The 14810-nt window shown below is 41.3% G+C and overlaps 1 protein-coding gene across 3 annotated transcripts in view; it reads left to right on the top strand.

The window, feature by feature from the left end:
- Nucleotides 1–14810, top strand: part of CAMK2B (calcium/calmodulin dependent protein kinase II beta) — a 179107-nt gene that overhangs the window by 116254 nt on the left and 48043 nt on the right. For all 3 annotated transcript variants that reach the window (XM_063311399.1, XM_063311398.1, XM_063311400.1), the window contains exon 6: nt 5858–5930. In XM_063311399.1, the coding sequence (XP_063167469.1) occupies nt 5858–5930 (73 nt within the window). The remainder of the gene's footprint in view (nt 1–5857; nt 5931–14810) is intronic.

The raw sequence follows: 14810 nt of genomic DNA, 5'->3' as shown, positions 1-14810 counted from the left end.
TTGGGGCCATCCTAATCTCTGGAGAATGTTCCAGAGGGCAGGTGCTACAGCAGAAAAGGCACATCTCCTGATCCTTGCCAGTTGACTTTTCTTGGCTGACGGGACCCAGAGCACTCCCATCCTGCCAGACTTCTTGGTGCTGCTGCTTTCCCAACCCTGCTGTTTGAATACAGTATTGGCTTTGCACCTTCCTTTAGTAATAATTCAATCTTCATAACCAGGGCCTTTTTGAAGGGGGTGGGGAGGTGTCAGCTTAGCAAGGTTGTCCAGACAGGAAGCACAACCAGATGGACTAATTCTACTTTATTGTAAGGTCACATTAACAGAATCTTACAAGTCTGAAAGTACATGTCTCCCCTGTCTCATTTACAGCCCAAGAAACTAGGGAGGATCTCTTCTGAGCCTCTTGACCCACCCACATTCCTGCTGCCGGCTCAGGTGCCTCTTATCTGATTGTTCCCCTGGCTGTGGCTCTTCCCCCTGTCTCCCAAGGTCATTCCCACATAACATTACATCAGGCAATTAGGGTAATTGCCCTGGGCCCCATCCAAAATATAATTTAGTATTTCAAATGATCAGATGGATCAATAGTGTTCATTCAAAGCAGCAAAACTACTGAGTTAAAATAAAGTTATTCTAGGTTTCCCACCCTCTTTCCCAATAGGCTATTAATTTTAATGGAAAAAATACAATGGAGAAGGAAATATATTGATCTAGATGCAGCAAAAAAGAAGTCTGTATGGAGAGGCTAGTCAATGAACAGTTTGCCTTCAGGCCTTCTGGATTCTTAAAAAGTCTCTGTTCATGCCCCTGAAGAAGCTTACCACGACTCACTTTTACATCTCTGCGCTGGTCAACCCCCAATTTCATTTTTTTAGGGAAATAGAAATGGGAGAGCTTTTGCCAATAGGATGAGCATGTGTTTGTTTTTGGCTAGTACATGCATCAGCGTAGCAACTGAGACAGCAGCCTGGTGATGAGAATAGTTGTACCATGATATCTTAAAAGCACTAATGAGAAGGGACAGAACCCTCTGATTTGCTCTGCAAAAAGCTGGCGGGGAACTCCCACCAGCTGGTTTACTTGGATATGGCTTGTACATAACTCTGAACCCAGGCAGCATTTCTTCTGTAGCTGTTCAAGCCAGAAGAGAAAAAGACAGAAAAAGACAGAAGAGAAGAGGTGCCCTGCTGGAAGACAGGAGATGTAATGCCCCCAGCAGCCCTAGGGAGCCTATCAGTTTAATCCCCTACCCCAACTTTCTCCAAACAAGTGCTTATCAAAAGCTTTGGACTTGTAATCCCATTAATGCAACCCAGGAATGATCATGCTGGTTGGTGGGAGTTGGACAGGGACCTAGTTTCAAGTCTCCACTTAATAATGGAGCTCAAGAGGCCACTTTTGGCCTATCTCAGCCCAGTTTCCTGCACAAGATTGTTCTGAGGATAAAAATGAGAGGAAACACACCCATCTGTGCCAACTGGAGTTCCCAGAGGAAAGATGGGGATGTAAATATAACTGTAAATTAAAAGAAATACTGGAATAATGAAGGCTCGTCCATACCTAACCTAATGATGGATTCTCAAGCGTATCATTTGGAAGATTTATTGATGCAGAAAATTGGGTCCTGGCGATATTCAAACCCTAAATTGTAGTTTTATAACTGATCTGTTTTAATGAGCCATATGAAAAGCTGGTTGGATATGGATGATAGGACAAATACAGTTAACAAAGTAAAAAAAAAAAGTCACAATTACAAACTCTTTGCAGTGATTCCAGGAAGATGGAATGGGAATAGGCTAACCCTAGGAGGAGACTTAAGGCTGGTAATTTCTGAACCCCCCTGTTAAATGTCTCAAAATAAGCAAATATTTTAATGGCAGAGTCACAACTACTACCAGATGAGTCCAGTGTTATTGGACTGAGGGCTTTCTCAGCTGTGTGGTTCTTTCACCTAAAGGACACGTTATAGGGCTCTGTTGATTTCTGTCTTTAAAAATGGCACATAGTGCCAAAAATGATGAACCAATGGGGGCAGTGGGTTGGTGTCTCCAGCCCAGTAAGGAATGGAGAACCAGTTTACTCTTTCTATTTGTACAGAGAAAAGAAGGACCCTCCAAGGCATGACTAGCGTGATCTTCCCAAAGGCAACTGGAATTTGTGTTTCCTAAAGAATGCCCTAAGTTTGATTCCTACCCACCCATCTTTTTTTTTTTTTTTGCACCAGACAGTGGTTTAAATTAGTATTGCTCAACCTTGGCCACTTTAAGATGTGTGGGCTTCAGTTCCACACATCTTAAAGTTGCCAAGGTTGAGAAACACTGGTTTAAAAGAATGTATCCTTGTTCACAAAAGAAGCCATGAGCTCTGTGAGAGGATTAGACATTGTATTCCCTGAGTGATCTTGTGGGTCTTTTGGACAATGATTCCCTTCCTAGGGCAGAATTCTATGGAGAAAGATGAGCTTTGCACTCTCTTGAAGATCAACAGACTAGAGTTCAACTGATGCAGGATTTGAATAATCTGTCCTTAGATCAGCTTAGTCATTCACTCCTTAGGGAGTGCCTACGGAGGAATTACTGCTTCTTATTAACACCTACTTTGCAGATAAATTACCCCAAGTAAGAGTTGTTTCCTTTTGAGGTGGACACTCAATATATTTACACTAAAGTTGCAGCATATTTATGGAGTACCTCTGTGTGTCATGTTGATACACACCCAAGAAAGTCAGAACTGGCTGCAACTGCTTGTCCAAGCTGTATCTGGCACCAGGTTTGCTATGGTGTACTCCCTGGAAGTGGAGGGAGGGAGGTTCGGTGCTTTTTAAGTCAGTGTTGACTCCTGGTGACCACAGTAGTTAATCATATCATTAAAAACAAATGATTGTCTCTAATCTGACTACAAAATCCTTTCCCAGTCCAGGAAAGCCAGTTTGTTTGTTTGTTTTAATCGTATGGCATAGCAGTTTCAGTTCATGCTGCTTTTTTTTTCTTGCTGGGCAATCCTCGTGAGGTCCAGCAGCCAGATGTGTAGACTATTTAGCCGTGACAAGTCATGTTGCCCGGGGTGCACCACGAGGAGGCTAGTCTACATTGCACCAAGTTGGACTGAGAGAGAGGGCCTGGCCCAAGGTCACCCAGCCGGCTTTCATGCCTAAAGTGGGACTAGAACTCTCAGTCTCCTGGTTTCTAACCCAGCACCTTAACCACTAGACCAAACTGGCTCTCAGGGAAAGCCAGTGATATCGTTGAATCACACTTGAGATGACTAGAAATAGTTAGGTGATTCCATCAAACTTGCTTTATACTTCCCCATATGGTCCAAGCAGGAGTATCAGGATACACCCTTTTTTCCTTTACATTTTTGCAACAGTGAGCATAGCAATCATCCCAGTGACATCACCAAAAGCAGTGGAATCCAAAAATCACCCCTTTTTATCTTAGGGGTATAATTGTTTCAAGAACAAACACTGGTGTATTAAACCCACTGGAAGCTTAATCTACCTATTTATTACAAGGAGTGGTGGCAGAAAATAAAAAATTCTCATTGTTGTGGGCTGATTTTCACCAAATGCCATTGGTATATTTTTGGGAAGTTGTAGGTTGGGCAGATTTGGCTTCAAGTAACTGAACATTTCATACCCCTTAAGCAAAGTCTTCTGCAGATGTCTGATCCCATTTCCAAATGCTATTTGTAATCTATTGACAGTCTATCTCAGCCTTTCTCAACCTTTTGACCCTGGAGGAACCCTTGAAATATTTTTCAGGCCTTGGGGAACCCCTGCATATTCAGGCTCAAAGATAGGCCAGAAGTTACAAAATTATTATATTCATTCCATGGGTAGGCCTATATAGATGCACTAACAGTGTTCTTAAACTAAAATAAAGAACAAAACTTACATCTTTAATGTGAAGTTGCCTGAATTTGAAATATTTTTTAAAATAAATTCTGATCTCCCAGGGAACCCCTAGTGACCTCTCACAGAAGCCTAGGGTGCCACGGAACCCTGGTTAAGAAACCCTGCTCTATCTAGTGATGGCTCAGTGGCAGAAGAAACGGATTTTGGGGGGGCAAGTCAGAGCACCCAGTTTTCCAAAATGGACTCCTAAATACTGTTCTCCTGAAAATGTCTCCTAGAACTATTCAGAAGGAATTGTGGAGGGTAGGGGTGAATAGCAAAAATAAGATATCTCACCTTGCACAGGAATGAACCCAACAATTTCCCCTAAATCTCTGCAGTTCCAGTATCTTCCTGAGGTAGTTGTAGACTGGTTTCTACTTCATAGTTACTTTTCAAGTCACTGTTACTAGCTCTTTCCCATATCTTCTATCCAGGTGGGTGGGTATCACTAGACTCTGATTGAATGTCTAGTTGTGTCCATCCAGCAAGGAAAATGAGAATTGCACGGTTTGGGTAGAGAACAGACTTCAGCAAGCATTCAGATTCTTGTTGAATCTTGCTGCAGTTTCTAGCTGTCCCAGTTTATAAAATCAACCCTATATGTTGACAACCGTTCCAGTTGTTCTCTCAAGAGCAAGAACCACACACGGCATCCCATCTTACAGTTTATCACAACTCCTGAGATCTTGTCAAGTTGTGCAGCAGTAAATGGTGAAATTAAGAAGCAATTAGATTGGAAATGCAGTCTGACGCCCCAAGGATCTGTGTACCTCCAGGCAAGGGTGCACCCCCACAGCGTCTCCAAATTTTGCTGCCAAATGGTAATTTTTAATGTGACAGAATAGGGAAATTGTTAAATGCTTAGGAAGTAGTCATGCCAAGATTATTTAAATCAGATCAAACTTAGTTTTTTTTTCCCCTGGTGTTGAACACTTCTTTATCCTGATTTCACCTTAATTTCTAGCAAGCCATTTAAAAGCCCAGTGCAGCTCTTAACCTGAGAAAGGCTCTGTGGCTCTGAATAGATGCTTCCATTTCACAGAGGCGGCTCTGAGTATTTCTTCTTGGTTTCTTTTGAGGGACCACCGTGCGTGTTGAACATTAGAGATAAAGCTAGTGTTTCCTTCCTTCCTTCCCTGCATGAATAGCATTTCTTAGATAACTGGTTATTGTCTCACAAGAGCTAATTTAAAAACTCTGATCAATTTTATCTGGACTTCAAGCAATTTGTTATCAAGTTGGCTTGAAGTTGTCATCAAGTTGGCGTGAAAAATCCTCTGTGGGCTTTGACCACTAATGTCCCTGGCAGTAGAGGGCCTCCATGTCAGTCTCCCACCATGATCCATTGCAACCCTGCAGTGAAGGTATTATGGGAGGGGGACAGATGGCAGCTGCCACATATAGAAGGTCCAGGGTAGGTGCTAGGGCAGATGGACTTTTGGGTGCCTGGTTCATGCTGAAAGATGCTGGATACTGATGGCAAGCCTGATTCGTTGCTTATGGGGTTTTTACATCCAGACTGAGGTAGAAGATGATGACTGGAGAGCTGGGATTGGTACCAGTTCTCCCATGACCTCATTAGTGACTCTGTTCTTCTGCCTTTCTTGAGTGCAACATCAGGCATCCACCTGCTGTATGCTCTGTCTCTTGGCTGGTAGGATTTCAGTCAGTCTTGGTTCTTGGTCCTTTCCCTCTCTTGGGGGAGGCAACTCCCCCCCTTCTTCTTCAGCCCTATTCTCACTTTCCCACAGTGTGTATCTGTAACTTGGGTTTCTCATCTTGCAGAGAGGAAGTCAGATTCCTTTATTTCCCATTCCCCCCTTTCCTCCTTTTCCTTTTTTTCCTCTTCCGTTTTCCCTTTCCTTATTTTCCCTGCATTATCCCCCCCACCCCACCAGCCTGTGCGGTTGTTACCACTCACCGTGAACTAACACGCCCCCTGGTGTTTGCATGCAGTCATTGCATCCAGCAGATCCTGGAGGCTGTTCTCCATTGCCACCAAATGGGGGTCGTCCACAGAGACCTCAAGGTGAGTTTTCTTCCCCACTGCTCTGTCCGTCTGTCCGTCTTTGTATCTTTGCATGTTTTTTTTCCTTCCATAAAAAGAAGTTGGATCACTTCTGAGTTGTTCAGACTAAATTTCTGAAAATCTTGTTCCAGGGTCCTTAGATAATTGTGCAATTTGTTTCTTGATCTTGGATTAATTAGGTCATCCCTCTGACAGACTAATCAGAAATCAGCTAAATGTAACAGCAGCTGTGTTGTAATTTCTGCCATGATCTAGCCTGGCTTGGACAAATAGGGGAGATCTACTGCCTGATGTACTTGATGACCTAACATTCCAAACAGTGGGTGGAACCATCATTCTTTTAGTTCCCTCTAGAGGTGATTAATATAAGTAAACCTGTTGGATCAGATCAGAAAACCTATTGAACCCAATATTCTGTTCCCATAGAGGTTATTTGGAAGCTCACAAGCAGGACCTCAGCACAACAGGATTGTAGACTTTGAAAAAGACACAGATGTGCTGACTTCATACCTCATGATAAGCTGGTTTGTTTTGCCTTGAGCAGCCTTGCTCAACCTTTTGACCCTGGAGGAACCCTTGAAATATTTTTCAGGCCTTGGGGAACTCCTGCATATTCAGGCTCAAATATAGGGCAGAAGTTACAAAATTATTATATTCGTTTCATGTGTAGTCCTGTTTATATGCATTAGCAATGTTCTTAAACTAAAAGCCAAGAATGAAACTTACTCTTTAATGTGAAGTTGCCCGAATTTGAAATATTTTTTTAAAAATAAATCGTGATCTCCCAGGGAACCCCTAGTGACCTCTCGCAGAAGCCTAGGGTGCCATGGAACCCTGGTTGAGAAACCCTGGCCTAGAGATATACAACCTGTGGTCTTCATATAGCCTCTACAGCATCCCTACACCAAACTGTTGATTTGGGGTTGCATTGTTTTCTGTCTCTTTTGCCTCTGAAAATTGCAGAATAGTTTGCTTTACCACCCCCACCAAGTGCATGCATGTATGCACACGGATATGCACCCACCCTCTTCCCCAGTGCCATCCCCATCCCATGCAACATGCATTCTGGGGCCCTAAGAGTCCAGTTTAAAAAAATGGTATCCATGGCTGAAAATTTCCTGGTTTTAACCATGGTTTGTTGAAGAAACAGTCTTGCAGTTCCTGGATTGTTTTCCTTCCTTTTTTGTTTAAGATCTGTTTCCTGTTATACCTCTGTGATTGGTGAAAGACTTGGGTTGTGCAAGGCACTAAACCAAACTCAGAATAAGCCAGGCAACTACACAAAGTATGTGCCTACACTCGCTACAATTGCCAGTAAACCAAGAACATGCCATGATTTCAAACAATAATTTGCCACTCTGAACAAAAGTAAGGCCAAAATAGTCTAGATTCCACATGTTAAAGAGACAATTGAATTCAGCCTTAACCTTACCAAGCTGCAGAAATATAATTGGGAAGCCCAGTCCTCCCCAGAGTTTTGCAGAGCTAAGAGGTGGTTGATAGATCTCAGGAACATGGAAAAGTTAGATACAACCTTTTCCCTTCAGTAATAAAACAACAGATGGCATCCTTCATTGAAATTCAGAGGTCCAGTGGAGCATGCTTGAAGGAGGATGTTTAGGAGGAATTCATGGTAAGGTATCAGGAGTGCTGTGTATTTGTTCCAGGATACACCAATTCTAGACCTTGTGTGAGTTCACACAGCCAGTGGGTTCTACAAGTGCAGCTTAGACTGACTAGCAGGTTTCTTTGGACCACTAGGCAAGGTCTTGGAATGCGAAAGACCTCAGAGGTCCTTGTTTATTTCCTATATTCTTGGCCATGTTGCAGCAAAACTACTGTTTGCCATTATTGACTCATTCCAAGTCAGAACTTCAAAAGACATCTCCCCAATGAGTCCTGGACTGCAAGGAGTTTTCTTAATGGGAGAGACCCCTCACTTTAAGGTCATCTCCTAATGCAGTAGAGGCCTTCCAGTTCCATCCATCCTGTCATGCCTTCTGTATCCCTCCTCCCAGCACTGCCCAAATGCTTTGGGGCTCCATGTAAGAAAGCCCTTTGTTCTTCCTTTCTTTCTGCATGCCTGCACGGTGTCCTTGGTCCCTGCACCGTAATCCCGTTCGGTGAATCTGAGCTGATTTCTGGGTAGCTGTTGGAGGACCAGCCAGGGAATCCATGGGGTAGGACCTAGGAACAGCCAAATCCCAATACTTCTAATAAAGAACTCATTTGGTTCCCCAGCTACTCCTTGCCTTCTTCCACTTTCCTTTAGCCATTCATTTTCCCACCCTTAAACCATTTCCAACTTTTTTTCTTCCTGTGGTTCGGTGTGCGGGGCAAGGCTTTAACCCGAACAGTGATGTTTGTAGACAGAGCAGCTGTAATCTCTCTTTCTCTAGAAGTTTGCATGCATTCTGTGTCTGGTTTAAATGTGTGCAAATGAATTTTTTTGTTCTGTGAGTTTTCCTGTATTGGATTTCGGGTTTTTGTTTACTCCCTCTCCGGCCTCTTTATAACACTCCTTTGGGTTGAGATGTCATTTGGATATTATAAAGAGATCGGATTTGACAAGTTTAATGGGTGGTGAAGGTTCAGCAATGCCTGGGTGTGTTATGGTGGCAGTTGGAATAAAGGAGGGGAATCTTGACAAGAACCCCACTTTGTCTCTCTGTCTTGGGAGTTCCTTTCTGAAAAGTCCTGTGTCTGTATCTGTCAGTCTTTTTAAAAAATGGTCTGGGCTACCCCTCTCAATCCACTTCTATGGTTATGATTTCTTGTTAGGCTTTGAGACAGGAATTTGACCAGAGGTTAAACCCTTTAAGATTAAAAACAAACAAACAGAGAAACAACAACAAAAATGGCAACAATTGCTTAATGGCTTTAACTTTTTGCTCAACACAGGCAGGGCTTAATTGTTTTGTGTGTCAAGCTAATCTGGGAGTTCCTTTTTGGACTCAAGAAAAGCATCCGTGCCTGAGTTCTTATTTGGTTTATTTCAACAGATGCCTTTGCTTGCAGTGAATTTCCTTTCACAACTGCATGATAAAGATTGTCCATAAACCTACCTAAACTCTTAACAGGCAAGATCTGCAAAAAATGGTACTTAAGCAGGAAAAACCTTTGCTGTACGTTCCATTGTTGAAAAGTTCTAGCTTTCTGCAAAAAAGCTAAAAAAAATTCTGGCTTCTTGCATATGGTAGCATGCTTTGGTATGGAAGATCTTGTGGTTCTCGAAAGTGTTTTTTTCCCTCTAATTGCTAAAATAAAATCTCTGAGAGATGAAGTGTGGTTTCTCATGCATGGGATAATATACAGGCTATTCCCTCTGTTTTCCAAATGGCGTTGTGCAATTTGGGACCAAACTTCTGTTATTCCAAGGAAGAGGCTTTTTGGGTGCAATTTTGGTATAATGCAGTGCCAATGATAATCTACATATGGTAATCTGTAAGAGTGTGCAGGTAGTCCTCACTTACCAACTGCCTTGTTTAGTGACTGTTCAAAGTTAACAATGGTTGGGGGGGAAAAACAGCTTTGCGACCAATCCTCACATTTACTGTCCCGCAGTCACATGATCGCCATTTGTGAGCTTCACAACTGGCTTCCAATTAGGAGAATTAATGGAGAACGCAGAAATGAAACCGCAATTTGTGGTCACGGGATGTCTTGCTCAACAGCCATGGTGATTCACTTAACGATGGAAGCGGAGGTGATGTTGTAAGGCTGTTGCAGTCATGTGATTTTTGGCTTAGTGACTACAGTGCTTAGCGACAGAGTTCCCAGTCCCAATTGTGGTCTGTAAGCAAGGACTACCTGTAGTGACACGAAAAGTCCCTGCATTAATAATAATGCACACTTGCATACTAGTCCTTTACCACCAAAAGTTTAGCACATCCATTAATATATGTTAATCTGATATTTGCAACCAAACAAAGCCTTTGATGTTGATTTTGTTTGTTATGCAAATCAAAGATGAAGAATAAATGGAAATATTTCTGTGGCATTACCTTATGCAGATATATGAGGAAATGCAGCCTAAGTGGTTCAGTTCTAAATTTAATATTTCTAGGAACCAACTGAAATCAAGGGGACTACATTTAGTCATAATTTGTTATTTAGTTTGTTCTAAGGATAATTCAATCTGGAACCAACCCATTAACTCATAATATATAGTGTTCGTAATAGCTGGTGTGCTTTGAGAAGTTAGTTGGGGCAAGGCAGACTTTCTCCACGATCTTTTTGCAAAATACATCAATTTTTAAAAAATATTCAAGCACAGAGTTAAAATCATGAAACATTTTGCTCTTATTCATAAGCACAGTTATTTAAAAAAAAAACTCCAAAGTAATAACAATGTAATCCCTTTAATGGGATTAAGTCAAATATCACAAAACATTAGACAGGTTTTTGAGTTCATCGGACTAAATATAATACCACAAACAGTGGAGTAGCAAAGAAGATAGATCTGGTAAATATCATGGAGAATCTCAGCTTACACATTATAGCATTTATACACCACAATCCTATATATGTTTACTCAAAGGTATAACTAAATTGAGTGATCTTATACACTGTAAGAGTGATTAAGATTGTAGTCTTGGATAATATGTCCTACAGATTTAATTAGCTTAACCATATTGTGCAAAACGTTTATTGTGCAAAAAGTTTATTGGTTACAGGAAGGTTTAATGAACAATGGATGCTCTCATTTCAGAAATATTCGTGTGGTTAGCAAAAAACAGTTCAGCTAATATCATCCTCAACTTAAGGACTGGGACTTTAAACTAGTCTAAAGCATGATTAAATTGTCCTGAGACATATGATCCCTCTCTTCCCCAAAGAAGGCTGGAATGGCAATTATTTTCCTCTTACGCTTTTCTGTGACATTAGAGAACACATCACTCAAATTATAAGCACATTTGCTTTGCACATGTGTCCTCCTTGATTAAAATGGAATGTGCTGCCAAGTTAAGTGGGCTTACGAATGTAGAGTAATTTATTTAATTTTTTGCTAACTGAATTTATCAGTTCATTTTCCAGCCATTTGCAGAAAAGTGGAATAAGAATGAAGTGAATAAATGAAGATAAACTATAACTGTGTATTCTCATTGGGCTGTGAAAATTACTGTAGAGTTTGGTCATATTGTTTTATATAGTAGTAAGTTTTACTTTAGTTTAGATGTAACCTGGCTGCTGACCATAATATAATATAATATGATTGATTGATTAATTAATTAATTAATTAAGTATCTAAAATTTTAGACAAAGATTCAGTGGACATGATTTCCTAATGGTTGTTGACCTTCACTCTTGACTAGTCAGTAACTGGATACAGTAGACATTTGCATAAAATTAATAAAGTGCAATAGTTATCTTGTCTTATAACAGTGACCATAAATTACCCATAAAGTAGAACCAAAGGAACTCTCAAGTAGGCTTAGAAGTCTAACAGGAAAGGATGTGACCAACCAACTATGTTGGTCTCAGACTATTGTGTGTTCTACAGTTAACTCCAAAGACAAACTCTTCATACATCATATTAAGGCATAATGTGGCTTGTTTGGTTTTAGCTTATGGTGTAGTATGAATCCAGCCATTGTGGTTAGGAAGTTTGGTTCCCAACTCAGTATGAGGTATAAATCCAGCCACTTGTGGTTAATTTAACAAAGCATGGTTAAATCATGGTTTAGTGCTATGTGTGAATCAGACTTCTGTGTTGCTTAGCTGTAACACATAGAAATATTCAGTGCAGTAACTTTGCTAGATATTGGCTTCTGTTGTTAAAGGTCTTATTGGTATTGTATATAAATAATAAAATGTTTTGTCAAAAATGTTGTCTCTTCCACATTTAATGGAGCTTCTAGGATGTGTCTGCCAATGAATGTCTGGTGGAACTGCTTTCTTGCATTGCTTTTCTATCTAATTTGGTGTTGCTTGTTCAAAAAAAAGGGAGGCCAGGAAACTTGTGTTGTGTCATCTGGAAATACTATGATCTGACTTTATAATGTTAGTTCCAAGATTTAGTCTTATTTAATCTGTCTTTAAGCCAGTAGGATTAAAGATGATCACAACTAATTTAATTCCCATTCATTCTGAGGGGACACTCAAAGTATACCTACATCTGGAACCAATGCACAATACAAAGTGGGTTTATTTCAGATGTTGCAGCTTGGTTTTGGAGTTTCCTAGCTGGGAATATAGTTTAAAGAAGCACTCTAGCTTCAACATGTTCAACTGAAGCCTAATGTAGTTGTGAAATTGCTAGTGGGAAGTGACATTCATTAAATGCAGTGGGACTGCAATGGGGAATATATCCTTTGCTGGAAATATGTTTCCCATCTCCTAACAATCATGCCACTGGAGGAATTGCCATCCCACAGTTATTAAGAGGCTGCATCTAGACCTTTCATGGCAGAAAAGAAAAGCATGAAGACATGAGAGCTAGAAGCTTTCACTCTCAGATTGGTTGGTTCTGGGTAAGGGTGGCATTTTTCTACAAAAGCACACCAGAGTAAAAATGAAGCCACCATTGCATTGCCCTCTTTGATTATCCATTGCTCATCTTCCTGTAGATTCCAGTTCTGCAAGAGATTCTATTTGGGATTGGACTGTGTCAGAATGGATGGAAGACACCCACAGGGCCTTCCTAGTTGGAATGATCTTCTCCCTTGTCTCAAAGAGATGTAATTGTGTGAATGAGTTGATGGCTAGTTGGAATGATCTTGAGCATATTAAGCCCCATGTATCTCTTATCAATAATTATTGGACTTCCCATTAGTAGAGAGTATGGTCTGTAGAATCTAGGCCCTTCTTGTTGTTTTTTTATGGTGTATTTCCTAAACCTCTTGAGACAAAAGTTGCATGGTTTGTGGACTCAGCAGTGCATGTTTGCATACTGGCAGCCATGGTTTGCCCCTAATCTTTTACCAGAGCTTGCTTATATTCTTTTCCTGTATAGTTTATAACCTTGCCAAAGTTTTCTAAGGAATGCATTCAACAGGGATACTTCTTTCTTTGCTAATTCCTGAGTCTCTGGACTGCATATTTGGACACCAGCTGTACTGGAATGCAAAACAGATCTTATTAATCCATATTGGTTGGAGCAAAAAAAAAAAAAAATCCAAACAAAGGATGGAATGGAGGGGAGCCCTTGTGCATGTTTGGTGGATCGAATATTGTCTGTTGTGTTGTCCTCAGTTTACCAACTGAAAATCAGAGAGCCACCATTATGTGCTTTTTCTCTTCAATGTTGCAGCCAGGGGTATTCTTTCTTAGCTTTATTATTGTACTGTAATGATTAAGCTATACAGGCATTCATCCCATTCTACCACAGTCATGACGTGACTAGACAGAACTGGAAGAATGAATCTGGCCTTGCCTAACCTGTCACCATCCAGTCTGCCCCAATCTGATACTAGGAGATCCAACGACATGCTACAAAGCTCTAGTTTGGAGAAGATCCAATCCAACCCCCTTCAGCGAGTGCGTGATACCAGCAGAAAGGGGTCAGAATTCAGAATCCTCAAAACTCAATGCAAGCAAAGCCTCAAGTTGTAAGAGAAGCAACCTCCAGATGTTCTACTAGGAAACGCTTTAATAATTCCAAGATGGCAAACAATACTCTAAGCAGGAGCAAAATCCATCCCCCAGATCTTCTCAAGAGATTTGTTTTCCCCTTGAAATGCTAATTTGTAAACACAAAACATTACATCATTGATGCTTCAGAGTCATCTCTAGCTTTCTAGTATCACAGCTTGCCTTTTAAAAGGTATTGGTACACTGGACAGTTAAGAGGACTTTGTGGGGGTCACTATATGTTATCAGCCAGGCTTAGATCAAGAAGATGAAAGTTAACAACTATACAGTGAAAGAAACATGTGCTAGGAAATGGAAGTAAAGCTAGATGGTTATTTATGTTCCTTGTAGTTTTTGTGCACCCCCCTCTCCCAAATCTAGACCCATAGATGTGCACTTAAAAGGAATTGGAATCTGTTTTTCCAACTTAAACTCATTTTAAAAACAGTTTACTTGGAACTGTAGAAACCATGTGCTCTTGAACCTGTTAGATATTTCCCTCTAACCCTTGAGAAGGGCCGTTCCCTTGAATTACAAGTTAGACTGGAATGGAATATGTGCATAAGCAGTAGAGATGGTCCCGGACCACCAACAGGGCAATGTTAGACATGCCTACTCACCTTCAGTGGACTATGTTCCCAGGTCAGTACATGTAGGATTGCAGTCACAGGGAGATAACGCACAAAAGCATACTGGCTCTCTCATTATATAGCTAAATCAGCTGCGATAACTAGCAGGGTAGCCAAGTATGATGTCAAAAATGTTAAGTCCACCACCAGCAGTTCATACAAAGGTGGGCTGTTCTAATGGATTCTCTCAAGTTTAGTGATTATCTTCAGCTTAAATATTAGGGACGCGGTGGCGCTGCGGGTTAAACCGCTGAGCTGTCGATCGGAAGGTCGGCGGTTCGAAACCGCGCGGCGGGGTGAGCTCCCGTTGTTAATCCCAGCTCCTGCTCACCTAGCAGTTTGAAAACATGCAAATGTGAGTAGATCAATAGGTACCGCTTCGGCGGGAAGGTAACGGCATTCCGAGTCGTCATGCTGGCCACATGACCCGGAAGTGTCTATGACAACGCCGGCTCCAAGGCTTAGAAACGGAGATGAGCACCGCCCCCTAGAGTCGGATTCGACTGGACTTTACGTCAAGGGAAACCTTTACCTTTACCTTCAGCTTAAATAGGTTCTCCCTTGGTCTGTCTGTCTCAGTCTGTTTGGAGGGAAGGGGGTGATGCAAATGTCTGATGGGCTTCTGCAAACTGGTTGTTGTTGTTGCTGTTGTTTCTTTTTTCTTCCTCCCTCCCTCCCT

Source organism: Candoia aspera, chromosome 9 (assembly GCF_035149785.1).
Source record: "Candoia aspera isolate rCanAsp1 chromosome 9, rCanAsp1.hap2, whole genome shotgun sequence".
Classification (NCBI taxonomy): Eukaryota; Metazoa; Chordata; class Lepidosauria; order Squamata; family Boidae; genus Candoia; species Candoia aspera.
Note: the sequence above shows the minus strand (reverse complement) of the source record. Positions and strands in the feature narration are given on the sequence as shown.